At 35.4% G+C, this 22,226-nt stretch overlaps 1 protein-coding gene across 1 annotated transcript; it reads left to right on the forward strand.

The window, feature by feature from the left end:
• The first annotated feature begins 2,800 nt into the window (after nucleotides 1-2,800).
• On the forward strand, nucleotides 2,801-10,342 carry LOC110457990 (T-box transcription factor TBX20-like). The gene is made up of 7 exons (XM_021509509.1): nucleotides 2,801-3,171; nucleotides 4,458-4,647; nucleotides 7,449-7,722; nucleotides 7,867-8,028; nucleotides 8,895-8,971; nucleotides 9,173-9,279; nucleotides 9,569-10,342. The coding sequence occupies exons 1-7, from the start codon at nucleotides 2,958-2,960 to the stop codon at nucleotides 9,826-9,828; spliced, it is 1,284 nt and encodes a 427-aa protein (XP_021365184.1). The 5' UTR covers nucleotides 2,801-2,957; the 3' UTR covers nucleotides 9,829-10,342.
• Nucleotides 10,343-22,226: the final 11,884 nt, after the last annotated feature.

A 22,226-nucleotide genomic window follows, 5' to 3' on the forward strand; every position in this document is an offset into this window, starting at 1 on the left:
GTAAATTCCAAAGTCTATGAAAAAGGACAACGGGAACAATGGAAACATCGAAACAAAGTAAAAAATACAGCATCGACCCTCACAAAAAAACTAAAAAGGAAACTCGTCGATTCCTTAATCACATGGTACACCAGCCATGAAACTTTGTAGGCCATCAAATATTTAAGTCATCCTGAGCTAGTTTTTAGCATGGTAGACATAGAGATTATAGACGAAAATTCAGGCCAAGATGATGACGTAAATCTATTAATTGATTTTTCTTTTTCCACATTTCATTAACTTTCATTGATTTAAAGACATCTTGAACTTTAAACACTCCACAGGAAACTGTTGGTGGTGTTAAAGTCCTTAACGTGAGATTTTCATTACTTTCAATAATGATTTCACATAAACACAAAACCTAACCTATATAGAATTTTCTGAAGTTGGGGAGCGCTTGTGATCCGAGGTTTGGTTAGGTATACTACAGGTCAACAGGACGCAAATTAAAAAAAAGAAAGAAAGTCATGATACTGAGAACAGACTGTTGAATAACGAACCAACTGTGACAACCAGAAACAAGGTGGCTGGGTTATTACAATTGAGAAAAGAAAAGGTAATCATTGGGATATAAAAGTGGTCACGGTTATACTAGAGTTTTGTAGCCAGGAGGCCATTATTGTTATAACTGTAAGTAAATGCCAATATATAAAGCAGAATACAGGGATGCTGGTATTTTTAGCTTCACGTTTTGGAGAATAAATGAAATGCAAGTAGTTATCTAAATTCCCGTTATTCAAGGACAAAACATGATACGTGTATATTAATGTTAAATATGATAACCGGGAAGTATCTTCATCTCCTTTTTTAACAGCCTTATACAAATCTAATCTTGAGAATTCAAAATACATACTGACTAGAAGTGGTGTAGTAAGTCTCCTATTTTAATACCGACAGTGTGTTGAAAAAGTGTTCCACCAAATTAAGCAAAAATGTTGTCAACTAAAACAATATCGACCATGACCACAGTTTCATCCTTTTCGTATTTTCCTTGCAATCAGTACGATGTTTAAGAAACTTATTTTCTTTCTATTTTTAGAAATCAGGATATGATGGTGAATGTTAGATGTTTTCATAGCAGATTGAATGTGATCAGGTAGGAAGCAATGTGTTAGTATGTAATCAGAACGGAAGTAAACATAAATTATATATTAAGGTTACACAAAACCACTGATTACATATAATACCGATAACATTAAATACTGATAACATGTATACATTCAAAAATAATGCAGATGGAGTATATTTTATGTTTTTATCATAAAGCTTTTAGCAATAAAATACTTCAAGGCTAATCCCAAACAGTCTAAAATATACACATGCCATAATTATCAAAATAAAAAACCAATTCAATCATGCACTGATCAGTGTAAGTATTTACAAGATATATGCAAAATAGAAAATGGTTTATGTAACTGCCTCGTTCACATTTATAACAAAGATACATAACAATAAAGTGAAGATTTTATGATAGTTTTAAAGTCATTATATAAGTTTATTTTTATTAATCCTTTCATCGACATTAAAATGGTGATACATATTGTAAAGTAGGACGCTTCGCTTCATCACCCTTTCAATGACTACTTTCACTTTCCGCATAGAAATCGTTGTGCGGGTTAATGCTATAATTGACATATCATGATCATGTTCACCTGAGGCGAAACAAGAGCTTGGTCCGATAACGTCGTTGTCAGACCCGCTTGTCAGCCACTATCTATTACCCGATCTGGATTAAGCTCATCTCGAAGTGTCATATTTGTACTATATCCAGTAAATATTTATATAGATTCAATTATTAAAATAAAATAAATATTTATTAGGTGAGACAATAATATTTTTTTTATCTATAAGCTTTATTAACTCAACGCATCCCTTTAAACATGTTGAGGATGCAGAACTCAACAAAGTCATGTATTTACTGCTCCGAATGGCTTTTTTGTCTAGATGTTTTTCACCAGTGGTACTATATAACAAATGAATATCAATTTCCAATTTCTGCTTTAATCTCTTGGCTGACAGATTCTTTATAACACATATATCTTTAATATGTATATGCATAACTATAATACATCATTTTGTTTCTCTCATGTCAGCCAGAAATATTTTAATCATTATTTAATTACATTATTACGTATAACAATTTTTTGTTTGATATTAAATAAGAGCGAAATACATTTAGAAAATTCATGTAAATTATTATAAATGTTATCTACTAAAGTATTAAGTCTAAAGATTGAAGTACCTTATAGAAAGGCGAATGCATCAAAACAAAAAGAAATATATAAACACACACACACACATATATATATATATATAACTGTATATTTGTATATCAAATGAAATAAGACAAACAGTTAATGATTTAAAACAACAAATTTTATTGGACTTAATTCAGTTAATTGTGCTTAACGGATTAGCTCAAATTGGAAACATGGACACAGTATTGATCGGCTGGATAAGCAGCTAAAAGAACTATATTTAAAACCAATCCGCATGTGCTTTGACCACCTAAGATGAATATTTTGACAGGGCCTTCCTTGTATGATTAGAAACCTGCTATTTTGTGTTCAGTTAGGGTATTCGGATCTCTGCGTCCAATTAAATTAGACTCCGGTACACACGTGTCTGCAAAGTGATAGCTCCGCCTACGAGGGCGGTCTTAACGCCGCGAGCTCCCAGTGAAGTAGAATCTTAGCCAATGGGAGCGCGTTTTACATCGTTCGGGTTTAGGTAATGTGTACTGAAGATAAATTGGCGATGATAGCGGTGTTTTGACACAAATTGTTGACATTGCCACTGCTGAAACATACGGAATAACAGTGTATATACATTGGCAAGAGCTTCCTATTTGTTACATTGAAATCTTCACCGTTGATGTAATATCGTACAGGAACTAAGTATTCTATAATATATTTGTGATGGAATTGGATACCCATACAACAGATATTATGGAATCACGACCAGAGTCTCCAGAGGCCGTGAAACTTCTTCTACAGGCTAAGCAACATCTATCTCCCAAAGCTAATGCCTTCTCTATTGCTTCTATATTAGGAGAGACTACCAAGAGACCATCCGAGTCCCCCTCTCCCCCGAGGGTTCTCGCTACACCTCCTCAAGCCGACACTCCTCCAGGTAAGATTTTGTTCCTTGTCAATGTTATGTAGATTTTTACAACATAGAATGTATTCATTATCGTTTACTTCATGTTATATGTGTTAACGGAATATTTAAAACATGGAAGACGTTTATGTTACCTTTATGCTATAAAAGCACAATGTATCGTATCTAAATATACCGATATAAGACACTACAATAAATATGGTAAGGTTTGTCGACACGAAATTGATAGGTATCATGGAACATAACAAACGATATGTGAAGGTTTCTTCTTAAACGTTTTACTCGCAACTGCTAGATTTAATATCAAATATGCAGTTGTTGTAGTTCATGTTGTTATTATATAATGGTAAATAGGATTTCGTTTATATTATTTCTGATATATAGATTTTATCTATCTAAACAAAACAATACGTAATTCAATTTCTTGATACTTTTTTTATAATGGCGTACGAAGTTACATTGTAATATTTTTCTAGTGTTTTGATTAAACTATTCATATTATAGTTAGTTTTAATTGGATTGCGATGCTTCGTATACGATCCGAACTAGATACTCCACATTAAATATATTCGCTGTATATTTTGTAAACTATATATGTTGCAATATTTCATGTTTTTTCCACGTAATATAGCTTATGCTTTTAAACTCTTTTTTTCTTCTAACATCAGTTAATTTCCATCCACTATTGATCACACTGTTTTAGATTAATTTATTATTTTCAGTTTATAGGAAAATATTGTTCAATGATATTGTCTCGTCAGCTAAAATATTTTTCTTTATATGTTTTTAGCTAGCATTTAGTGCATGTCATACACAGTAAAATATATATATGGTGTATGCATCTTTAACCTAAATAGTAATTTAAATAAATTGTGTTCTTGTTTTGTTTCGTTATGAATTAAGATCATTAAAACTTATTTTATACCTATTTCATTGTTCTGTTTTATTCATTGCCTACACGAATAAAAATATCCAAACACAGAGTGAAATGTTTTCCTCGCAGAAGTTAGATATTAAAATAATTCTTCTCGGCTCATCTATTTTCAATATCAATATTTTTTCCTGTCACTTGAAATTGCTACTTGTTATATTTTTTCATCATTCTTTTCATTTAGTTAAACTAAACTAGTTTATTTAAACTAAACTGTATATCCAAACACCCATTTGAATTTTAGTTTATTTATGGGTTTTTTTTCGGTTTTTTTGTTTATTAATTTAACTTGTTCTATTTACGAAAAAATATCATTTCTAAGCTTAAGAACTTTATCATTACAAATGTACTATTTCTCCCTAAACAGGTGAGGTGTGTTCCCCAGGGGAAGATGAGGGAAGTCGCTCGTGCGGTGCCTGTGGTCTGTCCCCTAAGGTACCCGAAGATGTGCCTTACACAGGAGATCTACCGAACACCAAGTGTAAACTGGAAACCAAAGAATTGTGGGAGAAATTTCACGAACTTGGTACAGAAATGATCATCACAAAAACTGGAAGGTGATTATTATCTTTTTTTACTTCCTTTTGTTACATGAATAGGTGATTAATTCAACACGTCATATATGTTAATATCTGTTCTCAAAAGTCCTCAGTTTCTAGGGAAAAGGGAAAACTTTATTGCTTATTATCTTACTAAATTATTTAATTATTAGTAATCATTCTGAACCGTAACTAAAAGAAAAGAAAACTATTCAATTTAATGACAATTATTTATATTGTAAATTTGGCTTTTCAATGAACGAGTAAAAATAGTATTATGTTCAAAATTTATTCCAAATATATTTGACATTTAATGGAGAAAAAAAAATCGGTTTTGAAAAGTAACCTACTGCTTACACAAAAACCTAAACCATTTTCTGCAAGTATTGTAGAAACCATTATTTATAATATATATTGTTAAACGTACTGAACCTGAGAGACTGGATGTGTCTCACGTTTTAACGGTTCCGTTTATATTACTTGTGATTAGCCTTGGCTTTGATATAATTTAAACAAAGTATCGATGTTAAAAGGTTAATTTTCATTTATCTGAAATCGCGTTACTTTCTTTGATGATTGAAATTGATCAAATTAACGCTAGTTGGAACTCTGATCTATAGTCTAGGCCACCGTGAGAAATCCTTAAAAGAGGATTTAGGTAGTATACCTGGTCCAAGTCTCACACAGCATAGTCGTTAGTATACAATTTTACGCTCGTCATCTAGACGCCATAGATGGTCTTTGATTTGATAAACTTCATCACTAACCTGTAGATCTTCATCCCAAAAGTAAATTACCTGTAAATAGGAGCTGTAAATCAATTAATAGCGCCAAAAGTAGTCTCCCCCGCGCCTTCCACTAACACGCCTGGTGGACAATGGTCCATACAAAGTGCCTTCCTTTAGTAAGTAAAGTCTATTAAGTTAGTGTTATATAAAAGGCACCACTCTTCCTCCAGGGCTGACTGTAAAGATCTTTAATCCCAGACCTATCATTACCTGGCTCAAGTCAAGTGGAAATAGTTTTATAGGTGTGAACTTTAAAAACAAGATTTGTCAAATCGTAATTCGAAATGAAACATTTTGATTTTATTTGAGTTAAATAGTGATTTCCTTGTGTTAAATAGAATGGTGTTTGTAATAGCCCCCGGCACCTTAGTTAACTCGCTGGAAACGGGTCAGCCAACAATGGTATCTAACGCGCATCAATGTTCTCCATCGAATGAAAGTTAGATTTATTGTTGTGTTAAAAAACTAATATCCGGGAATTAATTACAACCTAGCAAGAAATACAAACGAATGATGATGTGTGCTTAACATGTAATATAACACGACCACGACTTTAAAACATGCTAGGACTAATTAATGTCCTATACAAATGGTCTCATTATTCAACATGATAAACAGGAAGTTCGAATTCACGCTGTTGATTCAATAAATAACTGTTTAATAAGTATGTTCATTTAGTCATTGTAATCCGAAGTATTTAAAATAACACTTTTGTTACGTAACATCGGATAGTATAAAGATCACAGAGAGATACGTGTGTTACACACAGTAGAGATAACAGATAATGCAACTGTACAAATCCAGATAGGTGTGTTACAGTATTGCTAATAATACAATAGAAAAATAAAGGTCTTACAGTACTTTTAATAATACATATAAGAGTGTTACAAACAGGCTAAAAAGTACATGGCATGCCCCTGTTAATGACATGTATTTTTGTTCGTTGTGTACGGCTAGGACGCACCTGTTACAGTTTTACATGGCCTGTTAAATGTTACTTTTTCACCTTCAATATACGGGTACGATATGTCAGCGTTGAGACCTTAATGACATAGACGTAGCCAGCAGGGTGAATAAGATACCGGAAACTAAACAAAGGCCAATACTTGTGCTGCTAACTTCTCATTTACTGTGTTAGCATAGCGTGTAATGTGGCCTTATATCTACACACTGCAACCCTAAACGAGGTTAATTTTGTATCCTTGCTGCTGGGTATGATGACTACTGGTTAGATAGCCCATAATTTACAAATTATTTCGAATTGAAAGGAGTCTGATCACGCGAGCTCGAGACATGATATGTCCCCACCTCCGCCTCCTACAAATCCACTACACGGTTAGGGGGACTTTTGCCTGTTTTAGGTCATATTTCAACTTAAGAGCTTTAGAGGCGTGACGATAGTGCGTTTAGTCTACAAGTTTCTTAAATAATCGACGTTACATTGCAAAGAAAATATTAGGTCGAAGATGTGAATTAAACAATGTAATGAGAGATACTGATGTATTGTCTGCGTGTTGTCTTGTCTTCGTCACGAGCAACACTCCTAGGTGTCAAACCTGTACAGGGACGCACACAATGAGTATGTGATGGGAGAGAAAAAAGTGCGTAATGATGCTGGCTCTATCATACTTCATCAAGGCCATTACCGACACGTTGGGCGGAATTACATCACACGGTAATAAGTGTGGGGTGTTTCCGATACACGTGCGTTCGTCACAATACCGTAACAGTTGGCCAACTATCATCGCAATAAAGCATTAGTGTACCCATCACACGTGCAAAACAGCACACATAAAAGTTAAAATGTCCCATAAAAAGATGCAGGGCGTTAATACGTTTTTATCTGATCTGTCCGATTTGATATTAACCCGTATATATATATATATATATATATATATATATGACTATGTAGATTATATAGAATCTAGAAAGAATACAAATCTATATCGAACAAGGTGTAGTGTTCATAAAAACAAAACAAAATACAAAAAAACTTTATTCTTATACATGTATATTTTTTGTGTTTTGCAGGCGTATGTTTCCTACCTTGAGGGTGTCGTTTACAGGACTAGAATCAGACGCTCAATATGTTGTCATGATGGACATCGTTCCTCTGGACAACAAACGTTACAGATACGCATACCATCGTTCCTCGTGGTTGGTGGCTGGAAAAGCTGACCCACCCCTCCCTACTCGATTCTCTGTTCATCCCGATGGTCCTTTCACCGGTCAACAACTCATGAAACAGACGCTGTCTTTTGAAAAAATTAAATTGACAAACAACATGCTCGACAAAAATGGACAGGTAATTTTCAGAATGCTCATTCAGTCATAATCTTACAAACAGAATCATTTTCGAAAGGTACAAATGCTTAAAATGAAACTTCTTTGGTATTTTATCATCGTATTTAAGCAGAATAATTTATTGCGTCTTTTTATGTTTCAACAGATGATTTTGAACTCTATGCATAAGTACCAACCACGAATCCACATAGTTAAGAAGAAAGCCGACACACCTAATACAATCACAAGTCTAGAAGGAGAGGAGTACCGAACGTTCATCTACTCGGAAACTGTGTTCATTGGAGTGACTGCCTACCAAAATCAGCTGGTGAGTAGATAGGAGACTTGTGTTTGGGAGGGTGCTGAATCCAATAGGTCAAATGTCACATTATTATCTAACTAAAACACAATCATACATACACCTTAAATCCGGCTTCAGTTTACTTTCCTAACGAAAATCAACAAAGACCGATTTAGTAAGACAACAAACGCATGCAACATTAAATAGCGATAAAAGAACAGTTTTAATGACGTTTTCAACCAAAGTTTGGCAAGACATAAATATCTGTCCGATTACAACCCTGTAACCCCGCTATCTCGACGACTACAATATAAGCAATTTCACGCTGCTTACAGAGTCGTTCAAGTAGTCTTTTGATATCTTAATAAGTATCCTATTATACCATTATCATTATTTCCCTGAGATGGGGCTGCCTCACAACCCGTCCAGGGGTCAGTGATGTGTGTACGACTCGGTGTCTCGTAGTAACACTGCCGGGGTCGAGCAGTCACAGAATCCTACCCATGTCGGTGGATTCGGTTACCACCGCTGTGTGGTCCTTACAGAGCTCTGATTAAACATAACGTCACTATAGATACACGCACAATACATTTAGTTAAAGATGATAAACTTACCATAAGTGCAAACATATCAAATTGGTACATATATATCAACAGGCAAATACTTTGATACACGAAACACACATAAATTAACATGTCTCATATTTTTTACACCTTTTATTGTTTAATAAGCAGGTATACTGAAATATTTTCTTTTATCAATTTCGCCAATTGATAATATGTACCTAATTAGCAAAACATTGCTAACTACAATTAACAATTTTTCCCCATTAAAATACTTATAAGCGAGGGAAATGCGTGTATCTGATTAGATTACTGTTCTCTCTTTTACAGATAACCAAACTGAAAATCGACAGTAACCCATTTGCCAAAGGATTCAGAGATTCTAGTCGACTTACAGATATTGAAAGGTAAACAAAAACAATCATTTGAAATATCATATTATTTTTTGTTATATTTACTTATATGTTTAATGCAAATTAACAGTAATTATAAATATATGATAAAAGAGAATGTTGAAAAATAATATTTGAAATCTAACATAACTAAATAATGATAATTAATTAGAGTTGACAGCAAATTAGTATAACACGTGCATTTTATGTTAACAGAGAGACCATGGAGAGCCTGATGCAGGGTCACAATTACATGCGGTCACCATTACCTATGCCAGGAGCGGAGGAGAGTTATAAGTACAGGGAGGCAATGTTAGCTAGAGGTATGTTTAAACTTCATAAAATCTTCCAACTTAATAACTGTTCATTAAAATACACGATTTAAGAGTTAAGATAACGGCAAAATTGAAATGCGTATAATATTAATCACATATTCTTTTTATATTGCAATATCTTAAAAATATTACTAGAATCAGTATTAGAATAATATTAAAAAGAGCAACAGATACATTTTTGAAAATAGAAAACTTCATGGCAATACAAAAACAAATACACAAATATAGCTATTCAACTTTAAAAATGTTATCTAATCATTATTACTTTTGTTTGCAGAATCAGCCTATCCCATGGGATTACTGCAAAGTGCCGGTGCTATTCAGTCAATATTTCCCGCCGGATTTTCTCCGTACGGTGGAATTATGTCACTTCCGCAAAGCCCAACAGCAGAACAAGCACTACTTTTACGAAACCACCTGTACAAAACGACTATGCAGACATCGCCAACCATGGCCAATGTATACCCTAGTCAATACTTGAGATATCACCCATACACGAACTTTGCTAAGTCACGGCACAGCGACTCAGCTTTATGAACCAAATGTGATTGACTCTTTTGTTTATCGTTTATATTTGTCTTTCATCACGAAGCATTGGATCTTGCCTATCATTTGACCGATTTGTTTTATGGAATTTCAGTTTTGCATTTTAAGTTAGTTAGACTTTGGAGAACATAGAAAATGATGATTCGTCTATTTATTAATTATGAAATAGTAATATCCCGGTTTAAAAATGATTTAATGATGTTTTTTTCATTAAACTCCTCTGGTTATACCTTTTCATGAATTTTAATCATCATATTAAGGAGTATAACATACCAAAGCTGATATTAACATCAAATGGCAGGTCATTTACTCGTACAGATGATTATATCAGGTGCTATTTAATACATATGAACTTGGAACTTTAATTTTATTTGCAAACATTTAGTTATATTATGAAAATTCTAGTTCCTGGTTAAGTTGTTATTGTTGTAATATATCATTTATTGTTGTGATTTTTTTCAATATGATATTTCGAATTGTAAGTTCTTAAAATGTAGATATTGATTATTGATTGAAATAATAAATATTGATTATTGATTGAAATAATAAATATTGAATGTTACAAATGAACGTTGTGTTGATATTTGTTTTTCAACAAATTATAAAGAAATGTGATGCAAATCATATTATTTTTCTGTCGAATACAACTGATTTTGTTTAATTTTCAGTTTATATTGTGACCTGCAGGTTGTTAAATTGTATATCTTGTCAATCTATGTAAAAAAGGGGAACGCCAACTGTATACGACCAATGGAAAATTACCGACAAATATCACATTAAAAATTATACCAACATGAGCGATATAACATCAAACCAAAGACAATAAATATGGTACAGAATATTATTCTTGGGTTAAAAAAATGTTACATATGCTATCCTAAATTTCAGCTGATAAAATATTCTTACTTATGAAAATTATTGGAACAAAATAATTAATAGCAAAAGTGAGATGATATTTTTTTATTGATTTTGATACTATTGTAACAATATACTTGTGTATCAAATATGCTATCCTGAAATTCAACTGATAGAGTCCTCTTCATGTTGAAAATTATCGAAACAAAATAATAAATAACAACAGTGAGATGATTTTTTTATTGATTTTGATTCAATTGTAACTATAAACCTGCGTATCATATTTTTAACTTCTATCTTTAAGAAGCGTTACAAAACTAATATATTACAACTATCGGTCACATATCTAGTCATGTGTAATTTCATTGTTCGAGTCAATAGCAGTATGCATGTCTGAATAGGGGTAACTGTCACATTAGATGTCGGATAAGCATTACAACTTGTATTAATATCACGACTGTCGACTTCCACCATGGCCGATGTGAAGGAGGACTTTGTTGGTTCAGTTATAGACCAGACAGACACATGTTAACAGATACAGTGAGTCCATCACTCCCTGATCAGATTGTATTGTATGGCAGCTCGGGCGTAAAAATATCCCTCTTATTCATGTTCTACAGACTAGCATTCAGTTTAACGCTATACTGTTAGAAACGGTGAGATTTGTTGAAAACATTTTTATGCCAAGTAACAGAGAACAATATCCAATTGTTCGCAGTTGTAAAGGGTGTTTCTTAATACTCACGCAACGTTTGAAAGCTGAACGGTGTGAGAAACGTGGAAAAGAAAATCCCATGAGCAGTAGTATATTTCACTAAGGTCTTACTTCAGAAATTTAAATATTCTCCTTAAATGACCCCTATGTGGTTTACTGAATGTTGATAAAACACCTGCCCAGCTGACACGTTTTGTTTTTTACCTGACATTGTTACATACCTGTGATTAGCGAGGAGATAGTAATCAAACGATTGTTACACAAGGGCGTGAGTCAGGACGCGGCAATGTGTGGAGGTATTGAGGGAAACATTGTGAACATGGTCAGGGACTCTCCTCACGGACAGGTAGGTTTACTCAGGTGTCGTGTCCTAACCAGTATCACGTGCCACAGGTAATCAGAACAGGTAGTAAATAAATCTTCGGATTGATCAAGGCAATAAGCATCAATCTGACTCATCGGTTTTCTTTGAACATTATTTTTACGTTAAGCCAGTTCAGGTAAGCGAGTAGATCAGATAAACTTACATATTTAGTTTTCAATACAGGTGCCCTTCAAATGCACCCTTTTTACATTTTTACAAATTAGCTTACATTGAGCTCTTCATAGTTATTTAAAAAATGTATACTACATTTATCACTAAATGTACATTTACTAAGCTGAAGTATACAAATGCAATATATAGGAAGTCTTTACTTTAGTTTCAGCACTATACTTCCACATGTACTCTCCTTTCCAAAATCATGTCAGTACAATCACAATGTTTCCCTTCATAAATATAATGTCAAAACTAAATCGATATTTTTCCGTCAATTTTCATATAGGACAGAGCTGATTTTTCAATTTTTCAATATTTGATTCAATGATATGATTCATATAGAATTTCAGCCGACAAGTCATTCTAGCAATAGTGCTGCTAATACTGTTAAAATCATATTCATGGAATAAAAAAAATGTAATGATATTATGATAGCAAAATATGTTGTTCAATCAGGTTTTTGAAGCATGACTTGATCATAAGACATAATAGAATATTTACAATGACACATATGGCATACTCTTACAATATCATTAATCCCTAATCTCGGTGCGATATAATCGATACATTTTCTTTGATTTAGATACATAAATACACACCGATATATTGTCTGCATTATTGTGCATCTCTGGCAAGGTCAGTCAGTTAGAATATCGTATTTGTGGCCATAGCTCATTAATACTTAGATACAACGCCGAAAATCGACTTCATTCTATTTACGTGCCAATGGCCAATATGCCTACTCCTATATGTACGGGGGAGGGTGTGTGTGTTCTTAAACCAGGTGAAAAATTGTGCAAGGGATGAGAAATCGTGCAAGGGGTGAGAAATCGTACAAGGGTGAGAAATCGTGCAAGGAGTGAGAAATCGTGCAAGGGGTGAGAAATCGTGTTAAACGTAGCATTATTTGCACAATTTCTCATCCTGGTGAAACTTCGTGTTAGGGGTGAAAATAGTTGCGTTACATGTATTCTGTTTTGCACCAGCGTGGTTTAATTTTGTTGAGTATTACTCTCGTTTAAATTGTTCATTAAGTATAATGTATTAAAGAATAACAAATTTACGGAACACAAGGGTGAATGAGATCTAACTTTCGTTAGTGGTACATGTATGTTCAGTGAAGTTCAGCGTACCTCAGTTGATGGATTTCAAAATCGAATTCACAATAGTCTGGTCTTAAGAATAGATTCGAAATAGCTGAAACTATATAAATGAACGAAAAATGAACATAAGTCACACATATGGAACAGCACCTTTAAAATTTGATAATAGATTGATGCAAAATTGATGACACTGCACCATACAGCTATTATGTCCTTTTAGGACAAATCGGTGATGATAGGGGCCAAATCGGCAGAAATCTACTGTTGAAGCAGAAGGGGAGGTACATAAAACCCTTAATATAATTAGCTTCATTTCAAATTTATGACGAGTGAAGTTTTTAAATAAGAACCACTATAAAAAGATATGACTGTTGCCATCTGTAGAGAGGAATGAAACCATAACAGGATCTATATACAAATGTTTAAAAAGAATAACAAAAATAGTATACAAAAAGTCATAAAGGAATGAAAACAGAACAGGACCTATATAACAATATTTAAAGGAATTAAAAGATAACAAAATAACAGGAACTTAAAATATATAAAGGAATAGCCAAATAACAAACAGTATAACGTGACATAATAAAGAATAATATTATTTAAAATAAAAAATGGAAAATTCCCTTGTATGATTATCTATCAGTGCACGTTGCTTTGATATATTCCCGGACAGCAGATATATATACATGTACTCACCTAGTAAGATACGGCAATTAGTATGCTTAGAACGTATACAAATATATAACATAATGTTCCAACTCTTATATAGAAATGTACGTATTATCTTTGGAAACAAAGAAGGGGGTTTAATCCACGTAGGATCTAATGTAGATAATTAATGTAAGTTAATATAAATTGCAATGACACCTTGTTGTTCTATCAATCAAATTCGGCAATTTATTGTGTAAACACATCTATTACATAAACACAATATTTATATGAAACAATAAATAGCATGACTTGGTAAACACACTCTTTTCACATTAATTGTACAATGCATAAGTGCTAATACCTGAATGAACCAGGCATTTCCAAATCAAAGAATATTACAGGTAAGTAGAGAAACCAAAACGGCTCGAATGTCATCTGCTCAGTGTGATATAGACATCCATATATGTATGTGTATATCGGGTATACGATAAAGGATAGGTAATATTCATACAACTTAGGTGTTATGTATCGCTCTTTTGTGGTACACATAGCCAGTACAGACTTGGTTATTCATAGCTTAGGTATTCCTAATTAATTAGTACTCGTCAGCTTTACTGATGACCATATATACAACACGATTCAATCCGAAAACCTGACTCGTTAATTAGCTTTCTGCACCCGGACACAGTCGTATGGTGTATATGTGAAGATAGAGTACAAGGTATATCCCGTGAACTCCAAACAGACTTTTTGTGAGTGAATTTGATACATTTCTTCTATCGTGGAAATGTGAGTTAGGAGTTTGATATAGTCTAGTGTTACCACTATGCGTGTCGCGTTGTGGTAAGTCATTTAGACATATCCTTATGGTTCATTACCCATAATTTTGACGGCTTTTTTCATGTTGAAGGAATTTACTTGATAGATTCTTAAATTTTATGTGTGGCCGCTGGATGTAGTATAGTTGCGTAATTTATCCCCCTGCAATAATTAAGTTATATCGGGTTGATAGTACAGAGACCACCCAAATGGGGGTAAATTAACCCCGTAGGGGAAGTTAAACATTTTATTGAATTCACAGGTAACACGCAAACGAAAACAATACATAGCTTGGCTGGTAATAAGATAGCTCGGAGTTAAGAATGTACGAGAGAGAAAGTTACATTTATATGTGACTGTACGATATCTACAGTCAAGGGTCGGCTACTTCTCTAGACTACACTGCACTTGTTGTGCAGCAAAGTACATGTAATACATATAATAGATACACACAGATGTATATATACATACACGGATGCATTTTATACCTCTATCTACACAACCGGTGGCTTGAAACTTTATCTCTCTGCATGGTCCTTACGAGAAAGAATCGTCCTTCCACAAATGATGGAATCTCGCCTTCACGTACACAGGTGAACATTCTCTATTTCGGAAATGCCACATTAACATTGGTGCTTATGCTTCACTTTTCCCGGGTTTTATTCATATCAACTGCTCTACTGCCTACTTATGTCATATTTCGCATTATATTTTGTGTACTTTCTAGTTTTTGTCTATGCCATACCTACTGTAATGTACATTTCCGTTTTCTTTTTACATCAATGTGTATTCTATCATGCTTTTCATTTTCAATGATATGTCCTTTTTACTTTTTCGCAATTTCAAATCATTGTATATCCTCCTAGTTTCCATTAAGACTGATCTCTCCTGCCTGCTTTTTTTACTTATTCACATAAGTGTATACCGTCCTGGTTTCCATTGCCAAATCTTTATCCCGTCTAACCATTTCCTGTGTTCCTTTAAAATCAAATTTATTCAACTTCCGCTTTGTTTAATGAATGCCTGTGAACGAGCTCATGATATCCCAAATAACTGTTCCCTGAACACCAGGTAACGTCCTTCTCTTGCGTTGCTCATTTGACATCGGTGTGTTGTGTTTAGTCTTCCCCTGTTTACTCATGGTGAGTTATATTCCCAATTATCTGGAACCTGTTTTTACATGTGAGATTACAAATTATAGTCTGATTAGACAGATGGTAAGAAATCGTATTAGATGCATGTCGGATTCAACAAAAACCGTTAACATATACCTAAGTTGCCTTTTACTGAATAAGTAAGACATTTACAGGGGTAATATAAAGTGTCAGATTGGACAGAATGCCGGAAAAACCTTCAGTCGTGAAATGTAGACTCGTTGTATACGTGTATGCCGATAGGAGTATTCCATTCCTTCTATTAGCAATGGTCTATCATATCTCCATCTTCCTTGTTGAACTTTCAAATATATGTGCTATGCCTATTTATGTACAAGTTGCTATTGAGCTTGGTTTGCTATAAACATGCTTCCCTCATTTTATTCATTAACAATGGAAGTCTATGTCGCATGTCTTACCATTTTCTATAAACATTGGTTTGATATGGTGTCGTGATATCACCTTCCCGTTTTTCATCAACAAACACTTGTATGTTTCACTTTCCCGTTTTCCATTTGAGTTGTTTGGTATTATGCCACCTTTCCATTTTTCAATAATTTGATTTTGTATGATGTCATCTTCCCGTTTTCATTTTAAAACTGACTTCCTATGATGTCAATTTCCCGATCTCTTTAAATTCGATTTGTTTTGATGTGACATTTCCGTTGCCCTTTTGAGTTAATTTGGTATGATGCCACCTTTCCGTTGTCTATTTATTACATGCCCCAATGATATTTGGTTTGGTATCTTGTCACCTTCCCTGTTTTCCATTTATATTGGTCTAGAATGGATTGAAGCATTTTTTCCTGAAATGCTTTTCTGGCGTTATAGCTCGTCTCCTTAATATATTAAGTAATATTTGTGTTAGTAGAATGTGGCCAGTGGACCAAGCTATTGCTCGGTACATGTATGGTAAGCCCTCCGACATGGATTGACAATTTGATAATAGCAGGCGTACTTGTGTAAACAACTGCAAAGCAACTGCACAGCAAACAGCAGACAGCGCAAACCTTAAGTCCGAAAGACAGAAACATTACCTGATATTTTTTTTTAATTGTAAAAAAAAAAAGACTACGCATTCTTGGTTTTGCAATGAGAATTTTAATCGAACCATATTTTAGTACGACCGTTTACTTCACTCCTGGCGAGCGTATTGATGTAGGGTTAGTACTATGATACTTATTTAGAAACCTACATATCTTAGCGGTCATAACATTTCGAATTTTGTTTAAATTCATAAGCGCTTAATTAAAATAACCGTTAACACCAAATCACTATTTATGTTATAAGAAGATGTATAGCTAAATCATAAGGAGTAATATTTGAAAGTGGTCGCCATATTTTGACAATAAGAGAGTTAAGTTAGTATTTGGTGCAGTTAGATTCTTGGATGCGATTGTCTGTACGTGTCAATGGAAAGACATGTAAAGCTCTGGACCAAGTTGCAAAGTCGAAGGAATTGTTTCTGTTGCATTTACTAAACAAATTATCAATCTCGTTTTCTAATTGCGATGATTTTAAAAATACCGAAATGTATTGTGTCATTTATTTTATTGAAATCGTTATGAAAAACATCAGATATAAACTGTTTACTCGACTATGAGATTATAGAGTTTTAAATAGATGGACAGCAGACGATTAGTCCATATGTGTTAACATAATACACTAAATGTTGTAATACAAAAACGAACCCGTTGACAGCAGGTTGGCCTTTGTTGTCAAGTCAAATCAATCGAATGTCTGATACTGTTATGGCATTTAAATTTCCTGTTTCGCCTTCATTATCGTAAACGTATTGTGAATCCTTTTTTTTACACAATTTTAATTGCTCTTAACACGTCCATCAGTGACGGATTGAGTTGTTTGCGTGACGCACTAATTAGCCAATCCCGGCACACGATCAACAGGTGAGAGTAAGTAGTCTTTACAGGTGGTCCTCAAAAGCGCATTGGTGTCCAAAGGTATTTTAACCAGCAATATGTCTACCGAAGAGAAAGGTAACAGTTATAGACACGTGCATATGTATAACATCAGTGAGTACGTGAAAAGGAGGGCTCCAGTTGGAAGGAATGCACGATAGAGGGGATCCATTCGTGGCCAGCACGAGATGCTCTGACCTTCAGGAGTGTGGGAAGTGTCGACGTGACCTCCACCCGTCCACCGACCTGTGCAACAGCTAACTGGATGTAAATGCGTATCCATAATAGGTGTCAACGCTAAATACGCACGCAATACCACTCGACCGCCATTGTTCCTTTTCCTCGTGGCCGTTTTGGCAGCCATTCTGTTTTCTCCTACAACTTTCAAAAACACTTGTCTCTGAGGTTTGTGAAAGAAGGCATAAATCAGGCCAAGTCTGCAGGTGCCAAGTTCGTGATGGCCCGTCACCCTTGTTACCAAACTCTTACCTCGACTTGTACCTGGCTACACATCGGGTGCGAGATTTGGAAGAGAAACTAAATAGGAAATAAATCAATCGATCAGTGCATGATCCCTACAACTTGAACATTTCATGTTAGATCTCCTGTTTGATTAACACGCTATCGAAAATGCCCGTCCCGCCATTGTGATTCTGGGAGGAGTACAAGACGTCCACTCCACACTAATGTGGTGAATTGTCAATGCATTTCCTGTTTTGTGTGCCTGTATTGTGGGTTGTTGACGGGACACTCCACGACTCCATCAATCAGCGGTCACCTCTTCTCCTGGCTTTGGCACCACCACAACAACACTTGTGACCGCTAGGCCTGATTACAGAGTGTGCTCATATGTAATTGTTAATTCACATTTCTCAGCCATTGTGCTGAACGATTTAGAAGGTGTTGTGTTTTGTAATACGTAATTCATATCCCTCTTTTAAACCTGTGACTACCAAAGTATTTGAATCTGTAGGAATCTATTCCAGACACTCATTTCTAGCTTTAACTTTTCATCTCATAGTCATCATGCTAAACAATTGTCACATATGTTTGGTTCTTACTCCTCTAAAAGGACTTAATTTTATTCAAATAAGATTTTAAAAAACTTGCAGAGTACTGAATACTCTCTAAGTTATTGTTTAACAAATGTGTATGTCACTAAATGATTGATGTAAGTCACCTTGGCATTGCTAATGTGACCTGTACTGTTTACGATGGTGCTTCTGTTGAGCTGTATCTACGGAATACCAGCATATCCTTTGCAGTAGAAAACAATCTTCAATTCTTAAAGGCCATTTATGCTTAATATCAAACTTTAAATAATTCGCAAACGTCACTGTGATGAACTAAGCTTTGAACTTGTTTTGTAACCTCCTGGTTTGACCATTGTAAAGTTTATAATTCTCTCCGTCACTGAATATATTATCATTACTTTCTTTTGAACTATATGTATAAATACGGTATATTACGACTATTTATACGTTTTTATATGAAATACTTCCATGATATAATCCCTGGGACGTGCAAAGAGAATGGTTAACATTCAAACTTATACATACTGACAGAATTGCTCGTTGACTGTTGATGCGTGTTATAAATTGATACAATTTCCACCATAGAAACACTATACACGGCTATAGCGTCACTTGGGGACTTGCTGATGAGCAGATAAATCAGGTTACCGTTTATATGTAAATGAGCAAATTAGATAATTCAATTATTTGTCGATTGTCTAAACCATGAACGTTTACCATTTGAAATTCTAGAACGTTTTCGCTTGCTTCACACCTGCCCCCCAAAGTTAACACTGAACGCGATAATTTAATAAATCCGGAACTGCGCCTTTACCGGCCATGTTATCGTAATGTTAGAATCTCCCCGGGGATGCTCTGTTAGCCCGGTGCTTTTACTCGATAGGAGAGCGTCTTCCCCAACAGTGCCATTTAGGCACACTATCAAAGCCAGCGGTTTACACGTTGTCAGTTAGATACATGTTACAAACAGCCTAATTTGATAATTGATATTTGATGCATTAGGCAAAGCACTGAGAACGGAATAGTCTGGCATTGTTATTTCATGCAAATTATTCATCCGGAAAAACGCTCGCGGATATGTTTTCACTGGCGGGTATTAGTGTTAACCTTAGTCATGTCAGTGTTGGTGGTTTCGTTGACGTATCTTTTCATTTCGTTTTAATTGTTATTATTACACAAATCATGACTTGAAATGACATCGTCTATTCTGTAAAGGAGCCAAGTGCCCTCCTGGGAGAAACAACACCGTAACGAAATGTCGATTCTTTCTCCACATTATGTAACTACAAAGGAGACAGAAGATAAAAACACAAAAAGCAATACTTAAAACAAATCGTGTATTTCTTTTCAAGTTTATTCGCTGATAACGTGACTGGGATGAATGCATTGTTACAATTCCATATTATTTAAATGTTTGTGTTAGAGAGTTTGGGTGTTTACTGTTCTCACCTCACAACCGCTAGGTGTCAGGGTAATCACTTGACATGTCAGCGCCCCCTGGCGGCACGGGATAATGAGCGAGACTGGCGAGACCCGTACAAAACATGTTCCACTGAAGTAGATAGGACGTATTAGTGTTTTGACACGCGACTGAGCACAGGCCTATCCATCAAACGTTTTTATCTGTCATATAAACTTGATAATCTGTAGAAACCTATTGTGATTTCTCTTGTCGAACGGCCACTTTACTCTATCGTATGTCAAAGCGCGGTGTTAAAACATGGCGATCATCCTGTCGATATCGCGGAGGAGATGTCAGTCGAGGAGTAGAAATATATTTAAGCTCATATCTTCTTTGATGTGAATACATCTCTTGAAAAGTAAACGACGCGCCGGGCGTCTGAAATAACGCTCGTTGTAGGCTCTGCTTGACGGCCGGACTAGGTCTGAGCAAGCAGCAGACGACTGGCCACTCTTTTTGAGGCCGAAATGGCGAATGTCTGGGGAAAGTTCCGACATAATAACAATGTTAGGAGAGTGATTGGCTTCAGGAAATAGACATGTAATAGACACCTGTACCTGCTATCCACATCTGTTTCCACACTGCCATTGTCTGTGACGTGAGCATGTCATCTAGGCTTAGTGCCTCATATACTGTTCATGTTAGTTACCATTTCTTTTTCATTGTTAAAGTTTGGTATTTTTACTTAAAGCTCATAACACTGCAGTTAGAATTCACAATGAGAAAACAATGCCTTTTCCCGCCACTACTGTAACTCAGATGTTGCTTTCCTTGCATTGCACTACTGATCTACCTTAACTTAACGGCACAATAGTTCCGTACAATCAACCTAAAAGTATCTTCTGCATTAAATAGTTTACATGTCAAAGTTGACTCACTGTTCCAAAGCCGGTGTAAACCTGATATTCTTATTAAATGTGTTTTGTTTTCCAATACACAACGCGGCCACGGTTTAACTACCGTAGGGCTTTAGCCTACGCTGCAGACATTTCGAGAATGACATCGCGATCTTACTTCAAACTAAAGACTTTATGATTTAACACAAGTTCGACGTTAGGTCGTTAGTTACCTTCATACTTTCCTAGATTCGACATGAGTGTGCTGCTAATGGTGCTGAAAACGCTTATCCTTTTTGTCACCGGAAGGGGGTTTGTGATCACGATATTTTTTCCTGTTGTTGTTTTTTCGTTGGCTGTAATAATTTTGTATGTATTTATTGACATCGAACATTTTTTTCGAAATATTCATTGCATTTAAGTAAGTCGTCAGCCTAAGTGTGAATGCATGTCTCACAGACTCAAAGATAAAAATATGGGATGGCACAAAGGCTCATCGCGAAAGGACTAAATGCTGGGGTGGCACACAGGCTTATCACAAGAGGACTGAGCGCTGCGGTGGCAACAGGCTCATCACCAGAGGTCTGAAAGCTGGGGTGGCAACAGGCTCATCACCAGAGGACTGAAAGCTGGAGTGGCAACAGGCTCATCACCAGAGGACTGAAAGCTGGGGTGGCAACAGGCTCATCACCAGAGGACTGAAAGCTGGGGTGGCAACAGGCTCATCACCAGAGGACTGAAAGCTGGGGTGGCAACAGGCTCATCACCAGAGGACTGAAAGCTGGGGTGGCAACAGGCTCATCACCAGAGGACCATGGGCTAGTTTTGGTTGCTCTGGAATGTATTCCTGCTCGTTCATTTGTCAGCCAACTTAATGATGAAGGGTACCAGTCGACAATTTATACCATTGTGTTTTGACCTGTCCACCAACACGTTGTTAAGTGGATATCGGGCCAACATTAATGGCGTTTTAAATTTGAATTTTACCTCAAATAACATGGTGGCAGACAAAAGTGTTTATTTCTATGTCCTCGCCTGTGTGCCCGTGTTAGGGTTCGAGACTTTACGACTAAAACATAGTGTTTAACGGCAGCTTTAAGAGCAATAAGTAAGTTCCAATTTTTCAAGCGAAGTCAGACTGCTGGCCTGATACTGGCATTATCCTGTGAGCGGGACATTAACGACCTTATCGGGATCTGTCATCGCCAGCCACAGGTGTGGTGGACACGAAATGTCCTCAGCGACACCCACTCAACAGTTCTGTATTTTGTCAGTTTTTATGACTGTGATTTGAACACTCGCT

This window comes from Mizuhopecten yessoensis, unplaced genomic scaffold, assembly GCF_002113885.1.
Source record: "Mizuhopecten yessoensis strain PY_sf001 unplaced genomic scaffold, ASM211388v2 scaffold9395, whole genome shotgun sequence".
Classification (NCBI taxonomy): Eukaryota; Metazoa; Mollusca; class Bivalvia; order Pectinida; family Pectinidae; genus Mizuhopecten; species Mizuhopecten yessoensis.